General features: G+C 37.2%; 1 protein-coding gene across 4 annotated transcripts in view; it reads left to right on the top strand.

Moving 5' to 3' along the window:
* The window catches only part of LOC150083322 (sodium/potassium/calcium exchanger Nckx30C-like), a 238,400-nt gene that overhangs the window by 207,563 nt on the left and 13,719 nt on the right, over window positions 1–17,118 (top strand). For all 4 annotated transcript variants that reach the window (XM_090377179.1, XM_090377180.1, XM_090377177.1 and 1 more), the window contains 2 exons: window positions 4,430–4,549; window positions 15,618–15,754. In XM_090377179.1, the coding sequence (XP_090233305.1) occupies window positions 4,430–4,549; window positions 15,618–15,754 (257 nt within the window). The remainder of the gene's footprint in view (window positions 1–4,429; window positions 4,550–15,617; window positions 15,755–17,118) is intronic.

Genomic DNA, 17,118 nt, shown 5'->3' with positions numbered 1-17,118 from the left:
TTGTGCAGGAAAAACTAGATAATTTTTGGCTGATGCCTCCTTAAACTACATAATTTAAGTAGACAACCTGATTTTCGCAAAACCAGGTCACCATTAGATCTTTGGGTAAAAGCAGAAACAAACATTTGAAATACTTCTCTTCTGAATATCATCTAGTCATGATTGTGTTCTTGACATCGAAAAAGCGTTTGACACTACAGGCAATATGGGATCCTGCATGGTTTATCCTGCGCGAAATTGTTCAAAAATGGCCCCGAGTGCCAAGCGAGCGATTAAAGCTAATTTCAAAGCCTATTCTCTAGAATTAGCAGATTACTGAGAATTTCTTTATTTGCAAAATTACTTCATTTCTGCTCTTCTGAATAAAAAAGCAACCTTTCCAAAAAGAAAGGAAAGATACATTTTTTCTTGTATATAACCTACATAACACACTAACCACTGACCTCTTATCGCTTGGTCACTAGCACCACTCCTGCATCCACGTGGCGGGGCAGGTAACCTGGGGGGGAAGTTATCCTCCACTTCTAAAAGGAGCAACCATGAATATTGATAATTACCCAGCTCTTGAGCCTAGACGCTCATCTCATGACTTGAATGAAACCGAACATGACGTATCACAATCTAAGAGACTACGTAAAAATGCGAATCGGCAAGAATTTCCAACATGGAATTGCCTTATACTACATTCTCTTTGAACCAAACCTATGAGTGTCCTTTTCACTATTTCTAAATTAGAAAATGTGGGTGGTTCACCGAAATAGGTGAAAAGACTCCTACCTGGAGATATTAGTTGTAACAGCTAAGCATCAGCATTCTCAGGCCCTATTAAAATGTCAACTTTTGATGGAATACTTATACAGGTCACCCCTCATGCTACGTTAAATAGTTCAAAAGGAGTAATTGCAATCAAAATGGCTCTAAATCTCCTTAATAATCTTCTCAACACTCAGGTAATAATATTTACAGACTCTTAAGTGTAGTGAATGCGGTACAGAATAAATCACAATTTCCACCCATTTCTCGACAAATCCGATCTCGGTTACATTTTGCTGGATACCCAGTCATATTGAAATCCAAGGAAACGAGCGTGCAGACGAAGCAGCAAAGCACCCTGCTTGCTTAGATTCCATCCTAGTCCCTTATTCTGATTATAAAACCAATCATATGATGGAAATGTACCGATATGTGGTCTGAAATCTGGCATAACCAGACAGGTAACAAGCTTCTTGAAATAAAACAGAATCCACTCCTGTGGAGATCCAGTTTCCGATTAAACAAGCATGGAGAGGTCGCGCTTTCAAGATCACGAATTGGCCACACGCATCTAATACATCTATTCTTGCTGCTAGGAGAAGATCCTCCACTTTGCTTGCATTGTAGTTCTATAGTTACCGTGAAGCATATTATCATTGAGTGTGCACATTACCATTCAGCGACTCCAGAAGAAATTAACTTTACAGCATGTACTTATCAACATTTGTTAAAACTAATGTGAAAGAACTAAGTATTGACTCGTTGAATCGGGTGTCGAGCTTCCATACCATCTTTATCACCAAGCGGAAACACTTTTGCAGCCAGTAAGAGTTAAACCTCCTGTTCAAGAAGTGTATCATCAGCAAAATTGTCTCATATTACCAATTTAAAACGTAATTTTCTTTATTCTCTAAAAATATTTAAGTGACGCTTTCAAGCTCCTTAAAGCATGTTCTTTACCTGATACTATCGAAGTTACCTTCATTGTCCTTATTTTTAAAATAATTTTAAAATTCTTAACCTTTTCATCAATAAGGTGCAGAAAGAAATCATTCTAAGGTCTGTCTACTTTGCCGAAATGAGCACTTTGGCACCATTTCCATTAATGACATCTCTGAGAAGTAAAATGTTTAGATTTTTCCCCAGTCTTTGTTTGTTTTTGACAAAAAGCGTTATAAAAGCTTCCGTCGTTCTGGATAGAAAGCTTAACTTTTAATAATTTTGGAATAACCGAAGGAGCAATTTCATCTGGGGTTTGTACTGAAACGAATTATTCCTGGTGCCTTTCCATCAAGCAAGTTAAATGAAAATCGCAACTGTGCTTCCTGTTTATGTAAAGCAATTAACTCTACGACATTGCTAATCCAAATTACTAGCAGTAGCCAATATCTACTGTGATAACTTCTCCTAAGCTAGGAAAGCCCCTCAGATTTTGTTGGATCACACTGATCCAGCAAATTTAATGATCGCTTATTGCTTTGACAAGTTCAAGAAAATTATCAGTATTAGCAAAAATGTGAGGATGTAAAGCTTATACAGCATCATCAAATAAAAAACACTTTTTGCGCACTTCATTTGTCCATCCCTTCTAATAATTTGTATAAGCTTTTAAATTTATTCAAACTACCCTCTTCCACAAACTGAAAGTTTATTTCAGCGATTAATATACTCTCTGACTGAATGTGAAAACCTGCGTGCAGTATTCCAAATGTTGTCTAACTATTGCTTTTTACCATTGGATAATCGCCTCTTTGTCCCTGCTCGAAATTTCCTGTATAACACCAACAGAACCCCAAGAGGCTGTTCTAGCCAGCGACAAGATAATTAATGCCAGACTGACGTGGCTTGTAGACGCAGAACATTTATTTGCCCCAAAGCCGAAGCAAATATTCAAATACCCTTTTGGAATGAATACGGTCATAGAACTAAGGGAGGCGCCTCCGTAGCCAGGTGGGAAGGAGCAGCAGTGCGTAGCACACGCTTCTTGATTAGACTGGGGTTCGAGCCCGTCACCACCAAATACGGAGGATGCGGAAAGGTCAGGAATGACCACCGCATATTCACGGAGCAATATGGCCTTAGTTGCTAATGCTCCTAAAAACCAAATAACAACAACAACAGAACTAAGGAGAAAAATCACTTGGTGCAATTTGGCAATATGGAATTTCATGTGCACGAAGTTAACCTTCCGGGTAACTGCCCGAAATTTCTTTCCATTATTTCTTCCCCAAGCATTTTCTCTAACAATCAATCCAGTAGCACAAAGACTGCACGGATTGGCAAAGCATGGTCCCTCTGTAATACATTCCTAGACAAATGTGAAAACGGTTATAGCAGGACTTCATAAATGAGCTTTTTAAAAGAGCTATAGTACTGTATTATAGATAAGAAGGTACCAAATATTGACATGTCTGTAACAATTACTTACATACCCATAATTGTCAGTGAAAATTGTTATAGTACTCCCCCCCCCCCACACACACACACACACATACATACATACATACATAGGGCACAGTGCGTGCAGGCTCCAGGGTGAAGGTTATGTCCAGGATTAAGAACTTCGTACCAGTAAATGTTGAATATTAGTATCGGAAGTTGCTTGAGAATGTGAACTTGTACTATGCAGAGTACTACAGTATTATTAGTGATAAGGTTGCCCCTTTCATCCCTTCGTGAAGATTTTGGGTGGATGTGCTGCTGCAGAGTGCTGAACCCACTTCATTTGTTTATTAGTTATTGAATATAATTTAATGGCGGCCTTCGTAGCCGAATGGTCAGGTGCGGGAGTGCAGTAGCACACTATCTTTGAGTAGACCGGGATTCAAGCCAACCGTGCGGGTTAAGGAAATTCTAAATATAATCTAAATTCATAAAGCATAAATCACAGTTAAATCGCTTTTCAACATTAAAATATAAATTTTATCTAGCGGTTGGTTAAAATGTAGCTAATGCCATTAGAGAAACAAAAATTAAGGTCCTGGTCCCTGATAGTCGAAAGAAATGAAATTAATTCTGTCTAATAAAGTCGAATAGTAATTTTTCACATAACTTAACCTTATGAAAGAAACTATCCGTCCATTTCCGGTGGCAGACTAGGACAGTAGCTACAACTGTTCCACAATACGAAATAGCATGAATTTTTTTTTTTTTTTTGACACACAGACATTGGAACGTTTTTGCTTCCATGGCCAAGTTTTAAGTCATAAAAACATCTGTACAATATGTAGGCTTTGCAAATACTGCACTTGACCCTTCCTCTCACGGCCTTGACCGTTCGGATGCCTTTCTTCTGTGTTATAGAAGAACTTCTTCTGATTTGAGAATAATTCTCAGACAAATATCGATAAAAACTTTATATTTATTGAAATTTTTTAATCGGTGTAAGATTTAATTTTTAGTTAATGACGTCCTCATAAACATGATGGAAATGATCTTTTGTAGAGCATGACAACGTTGAAGGTGTAATGGTATCCAATTCAGGAATGCCAATTTTAATAAATATTGGGCTAATATAATCTTGTCTTTGTAAATGAAATTTACCAGTAAATCATACCAATGTCAAAAAGATTCTTACTATGTTTGCATATTACCTTACACCTTTTGTATGTTTCTGTTAACAATAATATTATCGAACTACTTTTTCCACATCATAATCTTTCATTTCTGTTAACAGGAAAAAGAGAAGTGGTTCGCCATTTCATTTGTGGGCAGCATCTTATGGATTGCTTTCTTCTCATACCTAATGGTCTGGTGGGCTTCCATGGTGGGAGATACAATCGGAATACCCAACGAGGTAGGTTTTTTTAAAGTTAAATTAACATTGAATAATCACTTTTTGGGGAACGGATTTTGTGCTTGTTTTTATGTAGATGATAATCATAAATTCGAGTTTTCTCAAATTTTAAATTTATTAACGTAATATATTTAAATAGAAAAACCGGTTCAAATAAAAATGAAGATCCGTTGAAGAGGAATCGATTCTTTATTTGAAACACTTAGTGTTCTCTCTGCAAGACACGTAAAAAGTACAAACTGGAACCTCTAATATTCCAGATTTTACATTCTTTATGAAATCAACCTGAGAGCAGGTACTCTCCAGTGGTCATTTAGAGATGACTTTAAAGTGACCTAAGGCATTCAGAGCTGCTACAAAATCACTCTTCCTCAAGTGGAATCCGAATCTTTCACAGCGCATACCACATTGCATTCGTCCAAGGGAGTGATCACTGAATGGGACCTATTAAGTCTTTCTGAAAAAGAAACAGTACAAGAACTGAAAGATCAGATTGTGAAACAAGCAAAAAGAATCATGATACGACAAGTTGGCAACCTAGTTCCAACCCGTAACATAATGTTAAACTTCGATACATCTAATTTACCACGGCCCCGGGTGCCAAGCGTTATAGTGATCAAGCGAATTTCAGAGTGATTCGTAAAGCGTTTACTCAGAGCCAAAGTTCTTATTTAGTTTAAAAAGTTTTTTACATTGTCTTTAATTAATAACTTAGTCTTACAAATTGTAAGCAAGTTTTAAGAAAGGAAATCCACCTTTCTTTTTTCTTTTTCAACTAACGTACTAACCCTTATACCGCTTGGTCACTCTAGCGGCACTGCTCCTGCCTCCCCGTGGCGGGGCCGGTAACCTGGGAGAAGAAATCCACTCTCCCAGGGCTGAAAGGAGCAAAGATGGAAAACAGTTCATTTCCACCTTTAGAGCCATCGAGCTCAAGACTAGCAAATAAAAGTGAAAATGACTATTCTCAACCAAAGAGGTTGAAAACAACACCTAAAGAGGAGATACCATCCTTCCTCATCTTGCACTCTCTATCAGATCAGCCCCTGAGCAAATTATCACCTTTTCTAGTGCAGAAATGCATTGTCTGCTGCTGGTTCACCTAAATCAGTACGGCGACTTCAATCAGGTGATCTTCTAATAGAAACAACTCAACCTCAACATTCTGTAAAGCTATTAAAGCTCACAACTTTTGGAGGACAACAAATAAAAGTTACTCCCCATGCCACCTTAAACTCCTCAAAGGGAGTAATAACAGAATGGGACTTATTACTTGTACCAGAGGAGGAAATTGTCCAAGAATTACACGATCAAAAAGTCATCCAAGCAAGGAGAATCATGACCCGAAAAGACGGTACACTCGTTCCAACAAGAAGCATAATTCTTACCTTTAGCACTCCTAACTTGCCAACATCTGTGAAAGCAGGCTACCTGCATTGCCGTGTCCGACCATACATTCCGAATCCCATCAGGTGCTACAAATGCCAAAAATATGGACACTCCCAGACTGCATGTCGAGGTGAGGCAGTATGTCCCATCTGCGGGTCAAAAGACCATAACCAATCTGATTGTGCCACTACCACTCCGCATTGTCCAAATTGTAAGGGTAACCACCCAGCTTTCTCAAAAACATGTGAATTATGGAAGCAAGGAAAAAAAATTCAAAAATATAAAGTAGAGAACAAAGTGACATACTCAGAGGCAAGAAGACAGATAATCAAAACAGAGATAAAGCAAACATATGCCGCAGCAACCCAATCTTCACAGTCTGTAGGGATCCAATCTGAAGTATCGATTCCTCCAAATATATCAATTGCGAACTGGGCACGTTCGTTGCTTTCTGTTTCAAAACAGTCTCCTGCACAAAAAACAAGTGAACAGTCCAATAATACCCCAATCACCATACCAACGGAGGCCTCCTCAACAACAAAACCAAAAGTAATAGAAACCAAAAAACCGCAAACATCCACCACCGGAATGGACATTGATGAACATCACGAAGCAGAAGATACAATTTTAGAACTACATGCAAGTGAAGAGATGGATGTGACCCGACCCGTTTTTCCCAGGAAAGACAAAGCAAAAATTGATCGATACAAGCAAGCTGCAACTAAAAAACAGTCAGAATCGAAAACAACACAAAAAACCTCATAATGGAAAAAATCCTTCAGTGGAATTGCAGAGGATTTCGAAATTCAAAAGATGATTTGCAGGATCTAATCGATCGGTATGAACCAGCTGGCATAGCCTTACAGGAAACCCTTCTAAATTCACGAGTGTGCCCTTCCGTCAAAAATTATACCATTTTTAGACGAGATAGGAGCATTGACACGCCAGCTCATGGAGGGGTGGCTATCATTGTCAGAAATAACATTCCATCCAAGCTGGTATCCCTCCAGACTCCTTTTGAAGTAGTGGCAGTGCGCATTGAAATTGGTATCACCATTACAATAGCCTCTATATATCTCCCTCCTAATTTTGCTTTCTCCTCAGATGATTTAGAAAAGCTAGTAGATCAGCTGCCATCTCCTTTCTGCTTACTGGGTGACTTTAATGCTCATCATCCTCTATGGGGATCGCCAAAAATTGACAAAAGGGGTAAAATAATAGAATTGCTTCTTGATACACATAACCTTACTCTGTTAAACACTGGTGAACCCACATATGTCCATTTTACTACAGGATCCATGACTGCAATAGACCTTTCAATCTGCTCTCCCTCCATTTATGCCAATATGGGGTGGTCAGTTCTCGATAACCCGCTAAACAGTGATCACTTACCGATTCTTTGCAGTATTCAAACACAAGTAAACTTATCTCCATTGCAGCGATCCACGTGGAAATTCTATAGGGCAAACTGGCATAAATTTTCCTCCCTAATCCAGTTTGATGATGAGATAGTCCAGTCTCAGCCCATAGATAGTGTCAACGATCATATAACAAATCAAATATTACAAGCTGCGAATTCTGCAATACCAAAATCTTTACCTGGGAAACGCAGACAGAGACATTACTGGTGGAATCAGGAATGCACAAATGCTAAACAGACAAAAAATCGAGCTTGGAATCTCTTTAGAAAATTTCCTACAACTGCTAATTTTATTAACTTTAAAAAACTCAAGGCCAATTTCCGCCAAAAAAGAAGAAAAGCAAAGAAAGATGCCTGGATAGATTTTGCTTCCACCATAAACAAGGATACGGACAGCAGACTTGTCTGGAAGAAAATTCAAGCACTTAACGGTAAATTTGTGCAGTCTCCAGCCTCAATCCTGAACTGGAAAGGGCAAGAATTGTCTGATCCAAAAGAAATAGCAAACGCATTAGCTGAGTCTTTCGCCAATATATCAGCAGTGTCCACATACAGTCAAACCTTCCAAAAAATTAAGGCATCTGCAGAACAACATAAAATAAATTTTTATACTAAGGCATCTCAGCCGTACAATCAGCCATTCACGTTAAAGGAACTTTTTGAGTCTCTAAACAAAACATCAAGTACTGCTGCCGGCCCGGACGGAGTATGCTATATAATGTTAAAAAAGTTAAATAATAAAGCAATAAGTTCCCTATTGAAATTCTACAATCGAATTTATTTAGAAAATACTTATCCACACTCATGGCGTCACTCAATTGTACTAGCTTTTCCTAAGCCAGGTAAGGATCATACCATACCGAATAATTACAGGCCGATATCGCTGACTAGCTGTTTAGGCAAAGTCTTAGAAAAAATGGTGCACAGGCGGTTAACGTGGCTTCTGGAAACAAAAACAATCTGCTAAACCGAAATCAGTATGGTTTTCGGAAAAATCACTCAACCTTAGATGTGATGATTAAAGCAGAAACAAATATCCGCAATGCTTTCATCAAGAGACAACATCTGGTTATGGTCAATCTCGATATTGAGAAAGCGTTTGATACCACTTGGCGATATGGTATCCTTCAGGATCTTCGATCATTCGGTCTGAGGGGGCAGTTACCACAATTTATACAAAATTTCCTACACTACAGATCTTTTCAGGTCAGATATAGGAACGCTATATCCAAATCATTTGAACAAGAGGAGGGTGTACCGCAGGGTTCCATCCTGAGTGCAACACTATTCACAATAAGAATTACAAATATAACACAAGACATACCAAAAACAGTTGAATCATACATGTTTGCCGATGACCTGATTATCTCTTGCCAGTCACAAACCATGATTTCCATTGAAAGGCAACTTCAAATGTCCATAGCCAGAATAGAATTGTGGGCGCAACGGAATGGCTATTCATTAGCAGAAAATAAATCGACTGCAATTCATTTCTGTAAAATACGAAAATTACACCCAGATCCTGAAATATATTTAAAAAACAATCGGATTCCTCTTACCAACAATTTTCGTTTATTGGGTTTATACCTTGACAGTAAGCTTAACTTTTCCAATCACATAGCCTACCTTAGAACGGCCTGTCAAAAGAAATTAAACATCTTAAGAGCTGTGTCATCTAACTCCTGGGGTGCTGATAGACACTCCCTCACATATCTTTATAAAAGTTTTATCCGGTCCCGCTTAGATTACGGGTCACCTGTCTATGATTCTGCAAGAAACAATTCCTTGCTACGTCTAAATACTGTTCAACATAGTGCCCTAAGGATAGCTACAGGTGCCTTCAGGACATCCCCAGTCCATAGCCTGTATATTGACGCAAATGAACCGCCATTACACCTTAGACGAAAATCCTTACTATGTAGCTATGCTGCAAAAATAAAGTATTCCATCTCATCCTTGCTGGGAATACCTGTTTAACCCTCAGTATGAAATGCTATATCGTAATAAACCTAATGAAAACCGCCCTGCGGGTATTAGATTGCAAGAACTGATGCTCAGTTGGAATATTAACTTCCAGCATATCCTTGAAGACGTAGCTCCTCCTGAACATCCCTGGTCTCATTACTCACCGCTCTGTGATAATTACTTTCTGAGATGGAGAAAAGGCTCCCTGCCAAACAACAACTTCCAGCAGCTGCATAAAGCCCACGCCTTAGAAAACGCAGAGAAATTTCACATATATACAGACGGCTCCAAAACAGATGAAGCTGTAGGTGCTGCAGCAATCTCTTCTGCTTTTTCAACAGCTGTGTCTCTTCCTATAGAATGCAGTATCTATACCGCAGAACTGTATGCAATAAAACTAGCTCTAGATAACATAACCAAACAGCAAATCAAAAAAGCTCTTATATACACCGACTCCTTAAGTGCCGTCACTGCCATTCAATCTACTACGTCTTCCCAACATCCCATTCTGAAACAGATACGGTCTCAATTATACCAATATCAAACATCCAAACAGTTGGTTACCTTCTGCTGGATACCTGGGCATGTCGGCATCCCAGGTAATGAAAGTGCAGATCATGCTGCTAAACATCCTACAAATAGATCACTCTATCATCTGAAAGTCCCACACATTGATTATAAATCCACTATTAAAACAGCATGTAGGCTTCAATGGACTAATCTGTGGCAAACACAAGTAAATAATAAACTGTTTCAGATTAAAAAAGAACCTCAGTTGTGGACTTCTAGTTTCAGGAAAAGCAGACGTGAAGAAGTGATCTTGGCAAGACTCCGTATTGGACACTCATATACAACTCATTTGTTCTTGCTTATGGGAGAAAACCCACCTCAGTGTTCATTCTGTCAGACTCAGCTAACAATCAAACATATTTTAATAGAATGCCCTAATTATTCAAGTAACCGGAAATCCACTTTTTATTCTGCATCCAATCTGCTGGAACCTTTAAATTTACTACACATACTGGGAAATAATGCAAATTTTGAAGCACTGTTTAGATACTTGAAGAGCATAAATGTATATAATGGCCTCTGACAACAATTACATTAATAACTCAGTCATAAGTTAATAAAGAAAAGGCACAATATGGCCCAGGAGGCTCTTGTGCCAAAAAACCCAAAACAACAACTAATTTACCACTTCAATTAAAGTAGGTTATTAAATTGCCGAGTTCATCCATTTATGAAAACCCTTTAAGATGTCAAATATTTGGCCACTCCCAGACATGTCTGGATGGAAGATGTCCAAACTGCGGTTGTAAAGACTATACTCAAGCAGCACTGCAATAATTTTACAATGTCCCAATTGTAAAGGACATGCGGCTTATCCCTAAAATTGTAAACTGTGGAAGTTAGGAAATATGAGATTGAAAACAAAGTATCTAATCAGAAAGCAAACTAAATAAATTATGCAAAACGAGCATATGCCTCCACTTCTCGAAGTTTTCAAACAGAAGCGATATATCTCCTAGACATATCAATCACAGAGAAGACAGTCAGTGCTATCGGTCTGTACTAATACGGATGAACTAATTAAGAATTATTAAAGTTTGAATGAGGAATACATAAATGGCTAGGTCTGGGTGAAGATTTGGCCAAAATATAGAAGTCTTTCAGCTTCAGTTTTGAATGTTTTGTAAAGCATAAAGTTGAAATATAAAATTTCAGTAATACTCATCGTAAACGGCAATCTCAGTCTGTGTTCAAAATAGTATTTGAGGAAAGGTAAAATTTTGTTCTAAAATTTTTATTGAGTCAATAACTAAAGATGGCAAAGAGCCCGTTTAAAGTGGAAGCCACGTTTCTTTTTCAAGAATTCATCGCAACTGTGTCAAGTTATGAAACAACTAAGCTAATGTTATGCCAAGGAGTTTACATACGAGTTTGAGTACAATCAGTTTTAATTAGTAATTTTTAATATAATATATATAGCTTGGTGGTATTTACCAAGCTGGAATAATAATATCTGACCTTCCTAGCAAGCCATGCATGATACGACTTTTCAGTACAAAAGTTGTAGAGGCTCCACGCATCTAGACCAGAACATGATTTCTGTACAGGTGTTTCGTGCTAATTATGTGGGTGAGGTTACTGTCCTGTCATTCCTAATAGCGAGACTTAATGTATGATGGTAAACTGCTGAGTGAGGTCGCTTGTTACTTTCTTTGAGTGGGAAAAATGGGATATCTTCACGCAGTAAGAGGGGTACTTTTATTATTAATTAGTGTCGAAGGAATTGTGATAAAATTATCCGCTTGGAAATTCTAGTTAAGTTATGAAATATTATTTCGCTTATTAATAAATAGCCTATATTTATAAATGTATTTATAGATATAAATCTTACTCCTGAAATCTTGTGGTGTTCTATGATCTACTGAATCTTGTGTACTCAGATTTTTATCCCGCAATTACCATCACTGAGATCAATTTCATGGAGATCCCCTTCTTATGGTCGTGCGTGTTTGTGCGAGATTTTTAAAATTGCATTTAAAATTGACGGTGCGTCCAATCGGTGTACAAACCAATTTGATTTGAATTTGATTTCTACAGTGCATGTTTTATTTGCACACTTGTCATACCATCGCGAAGCGGACTACGAATTTTTTAATAACTCTTTAGCAGTTCGAACACGCGCAGACACCAGTTACCATCCTTTTACTATCCAATTTCACTCGCAGAACCAACTTTTCTTCACCATTTATTCATTCAACTTCCCTTTTCTCAACAACACTCCTTTTCATGTATTTCCTGAAAACCACTCTACAGAAGTTCAAGTCAAATATCTTCTTTCATCTTCTTAACCCATGCACGGTGCTAAGTACTATAGGTTCTAATACCTATCGTGTTTGTGGTTTTCATAAAAAAGAGGCCGATGCACTCATTTTGGACCATAGTCCAATTTTCCAATATGCAATGGAGGAATTCTCCAAAGCAGAAAAATGTCTATGAAAGTTTTTACAACTGTTTTCTTTGACCACAGTGGTCTGTTTGTGTTAGATTTTAAAGAACGTGTGGCAACGTTAACTCGGAACAGTATGCGCAGTCTCAGCACCCGACGACCAAAGACAACCCACAAAGGAAATAATTCTACTTAACGATAACGCAATCTTTTGGCGTTTACCAACCGATTCAGGCCTTGCTTAAAAAGATTCCCTGGCAGGTATTTCGAACATTCTTTGGACAGTCCAGATTTGTCATCAGTGACTCGTTTCTTTCCTGACTCGTTTCTTTTCCGTTAAAAAAAAAAAAAAAAAACGCTCTAAAAGGACATTTCGATTCTTACCCTTAATAAATTAAAACAGAAATAGAATAGTTCTGCCTAAACCCTAAAGGTTATTCCAAACAGTTCAGAAAGCTTAAATGTCTTAACTATATTTTTCTTAGTTATATTCGCTAATGTAGATGTTTTTCTGTATGAGATTTTTTTTCGCATGCCCGAAAGATACTGGAGGAGTAAAATGGTATTCCAGAATAAAAGCTTAATCGTAATATATTTCCATTTAAATTTGGATGGTCACCATAGCTGGAAGACTTCACAATTTCATTGTAGTTATTTTATTTCAGCCACTATACCATCGCAATAGAATGGGCCATATACTCTTTTGTCAGTGTACCGACTTTAACTCTCAACGTACGTAAATTGGCGTACATACGTTACACTAAGACAATAACTGAAGCACCAATAATGCAGAATTCATTAATGATTTAAAAGGAAAAACGAAACCGCATGTTGTTTGGGATTGGATCTAGTCGTTACTCGGTCGTTGGATAGAATGATAATTCTATTCCCCTCACGAAACGTTTAATGATTTCTGTAGTGAGGAGCCACTAATCGATGCTTCCGTGATCCGTAAGACAATTACTCTTATCGTGAGCCAACAAGCTTTAAGAGGGAAACAGACAATTCCACGAATGACTACAACAAAACAGGGGCAAATGAACTTATCGTCTTAAAGAAATCCTGTGATTGATCGCTCTCAGAAAAGAAAAATATTTCACAGTGAATAGCTTGCACTCCACTTTTACAAATCGCCAATTCCACCATTGAACAATAACAGCCCGTGGTAGCAACCCTCAAAAACAATCGCGACTGTATCTAATTGAGCATCGTAAATAATAAAAACGCATTTACTCGCATTCTTTATTTGAAGGTAAAACCGTCAACAGCTATAACAAATAATTTATACTCCAGCACCCTTATCAGCTATCCATTAAGCTACAGTATGTAGCAGCTCAATAGATAGTCAATCGTATATTTGAGGGAAACACTTTGAGCATCGACTACTTGGTCGAAATTTTTCCGGTTCATACGATATGATGAAGGATTTATGATCGCCTTTAAGAATTTTTCCATTCTCCAGTTGGGTTAGAACCTGGGATTCATTAAACCAGTGCTTAAGTAGTGGATGTTTCAAAGCCAACATCTGTTTCTTGAGCACATACACCAATTACACACTAATCGAACTACTTATTTTTGTTCATAAGCTCGATTAATTGGATCAAGATGCGTTTCAGAAAGGTTATGCTTTTTTCTATATCTTAGTCTCTCGAGAGGTCCAGGGGTTGTTAATAAGTAATAAAGGAAACGTAGTTGAGAAATATTCAAGGATTTTATCTCAGTTTGATCTAGATAGTCTGTTCATAGGTTGAAAATGATTCACAGTTTGGAGATGTAATTGTTCGATAGAAATTAGATACCCAAAATGATGCAATGCCATTAAAAACATCGAGTGGATCATGCTGAACTTTGTATAAATGGTGAACATCGAAAATTTAAAATTTTCCCGAAATTAGCTATTTTCGGAAAAGCAGATACTTTTCTTTCAACGGATAATGAGGAGAAATAAGATTATTGTTAATTTTGAAAGTTTGACAAAACAAAACGGAAGTAACTTATATCTAGAAAATTTTTTTAAAGATTTACGATGTAAACTTATATCCACATAAGTTCAAATCAAAAATATCTTCAGCGGGTCTCTTTTTCTGGAATCTCAACAAGATTCTGGAAAAGATAGACTGAGGCAACCAGAATTGATTCCATATCAAAAAGAATCTATTATAATTCTAAATTAAAATTTCTAATAGCGTATTCAACAGGAAATCATCCAATGGGGAAAACGTTGCCCTTACGTAAAAAGATCGGTCTATTAATTTACACCAAATGAAAACCACCCTGTTGGAAAACTGCATAATCTTGTCAGAATTCCACTGAGCGTTAACTTAATCTTCAGGTGTAATCACTAAATTTGATCTTTAGGTCTCTGAAGAGGAAATGTGCTCAGAGGTAAAATTTCAAAGAAGTGGCAGGAAGTTGTGAAAACTAAAAAATAGTTTATTAAATTCGTAATAGATGCAGTATAGCCATCGCCCCCTTTGCACCACAATCTAATACAACAAAATCAATTCACTAAACGTCTTCTGACTGTATGGCAAATTTCTTGCTCCATTTTAAGACCATAGATACGGAAAAGATATTCAAAGTGCCAGAAGTACTGGGAAACTAATGTAGGGGGTCGTTATAGCACTTTCCTATGCACCACAAAGTGCAATGCTCTGCTCCGAAGCCAATTTTCAATAATGAAGGATGTGATGGGATTCACCGGATGCTGAAATACCTACGAGTCGTTACTGTAATAAGATAAGAGACCAGCAACCAACCGAGCACAGTTCAAATGTAAACTCGCCAACTAGCTCTGCTTCAGTTCTGTAGAAGCTGACTCCTCCATATGTATTTATTGAAAGTTAGTCCAAACATCCAGGATGAACATCACGTTTCGTCTTGCTTCTCAACATAGCATAAAAGATTTTAAGAACTTTGTGTCCGGGATTGCCATAAATATAGCTGTAAATATCTTCTATTCTATGCATTTTTGTTTTTCCTTATGATATAACTTGAATTTCTTCAGTCTTACCTTTTAGAAATATCAGTTTTAAAAGGCCGCTCACCAACAAATTAACATCAAATAAACAGATGTCAAATTCCTAATTACATTTACATTCCAGTTTTATGGAAGATTCGGGTGTTTATAAGTCATGGCTTTAATTCTGGAAACCTCATCTACTAGAGGTAAATAAGGTTTATAGATTTAAAAATCCATTTTTTTTGAAAAGTTTATCGAAGTGCATTTCGGGAAACTTCTCTTCCCAATCAATTTCCTCCATCTTTAAGTAAATGTATGCTTTAGAACCCCAAATTTTAACTATACTGGTTTAATCTATAGGTATTATTCCTTACAGGTTATGGGACTGACATTTCTAGCAGCTGGTACGAGTATACCCGATCTCATTACCAGCGTTCTCGTAGCGAGGAAAGGATTTGGAGACATGGCTGTGTCTAGTTCTGTGGGCAGCAATCTCTTTGATGTGACTGTGGGGTAAGTCAACGTTTTGCTATTTCTAATGCAGGAAATCTACTAATAATTCAGAACCTTTTTTTTTTTTTAACAGGCTCCAATAATTGTAGTCACAAATAGAATTCTCAGAACAGTTTGTTTAGCCACAATGATTGCAATCTGATGCGATCTTCTCTCAATGAAACCTATCTTTATCATGAACATTTTCCATCAGCCGAAAACATTTTATATAACTCAGTCGTCCGCTATCGGTTCTTATAAATCCTTAAATCTTAAGAACATCTTTAAATCTACCCTAAACTCAGCAACGTATTACGGAATTTGACACTGACAAAGTCACTCATAAACGGTAAACTTTCCAAAACCCGTGGAAGTAACAGATCTAGGTTGCATTTCAACGCAGGTGGTGTTGAAATATTTTTCTGGCTTGCTGTCATGGGAAATAAATCCAAGCCTGTCGCTATCAACGGAGGGAACCTGACATCGAGACAAAAAATACAAGGTAGTAAAGCGTTTTGTATATAGAATTGGGAAAGGCTGTTATGTTTACTTATACCATATAGTCATTCAGTTTCCCTTCTCTTGAATTTTAAATTGATTTCAGTTAGTTGCTTAGAAATATCTGATAGATATTTAGTTTTGAAATATCTGATATGTCACATCATTTCTTCACATCTTTAACTTCTCACTGAATGAAGAGATAGATATATAATAAGATTTTAACCAATTTCAATTGTTTTATCTTGACACCACTAATATCAAAGAGCAAGTTGGAGTCTTTATATTTGTTGAGACCAAATACTAGTGCTGGATAACAAGAATCGCCTACTGCATTTTCCAGAAATATGAGACCGCCGTTGCACCTTCAGTTGTACATCCAAACGTATGAGGAGAATATTTTTAAAATATTGCTGAAGAATTCGATATTGGTGTTTATCTGATTTTGTAAGCGTTTTCTCCTTAACATTGATTACAATTATATGCGATTCTTTATCGAAGAAATATGCTTAAGCTGAAAAACAAATTGATTTCTTAATAATTATTAAGAATACTGCTTGAAAGAGCCTCTTCATTTCGATCATGGATTTCTTAAACATTTCATCAAGGTTCTTGAACTTTCTCCAAGCCACAAAAGCATATAAAGGCATAAGCTGTAATAAGGACTTTACAGGTAATTCGAAACATTCACTAAATTTAAATGCGCCGTTGGAGCAAACATATTTACGAGGTAAACTCATTCTTAACGGTAGGGTCCAGTGTGCCAAATGATTGTGATCGAGCGTTTTCTCTGTGCTTAAAGTGAGATTGTATAAAAGCGATTTATAGTTCTTTGGAAAGTTCCTGTCCTTAAGAAATTTATTTAATATCAGCTACTGTTACGAAAG

Source organism: Mastigoproctus giganteus, chromosome 7 (assembly GCF_048544385.1).
Source record: "Mastigoproctus giganteus isolate SK-2022 chromosome 7, ASM4854438v1, whole genome shotgun sequence".
Classification (NCBI taxonomy): Eukaryota; Metazoa; Arthropoda; class Arachnida; order Uropygi; family Thelyphonidae; genus Mastigoproctus; species Mastigoproctus giganteus.
Note: the sequence above shows the minus strand (reverse complement) of the source record. Positions and strands in the feature narration are given on the sequence as shown.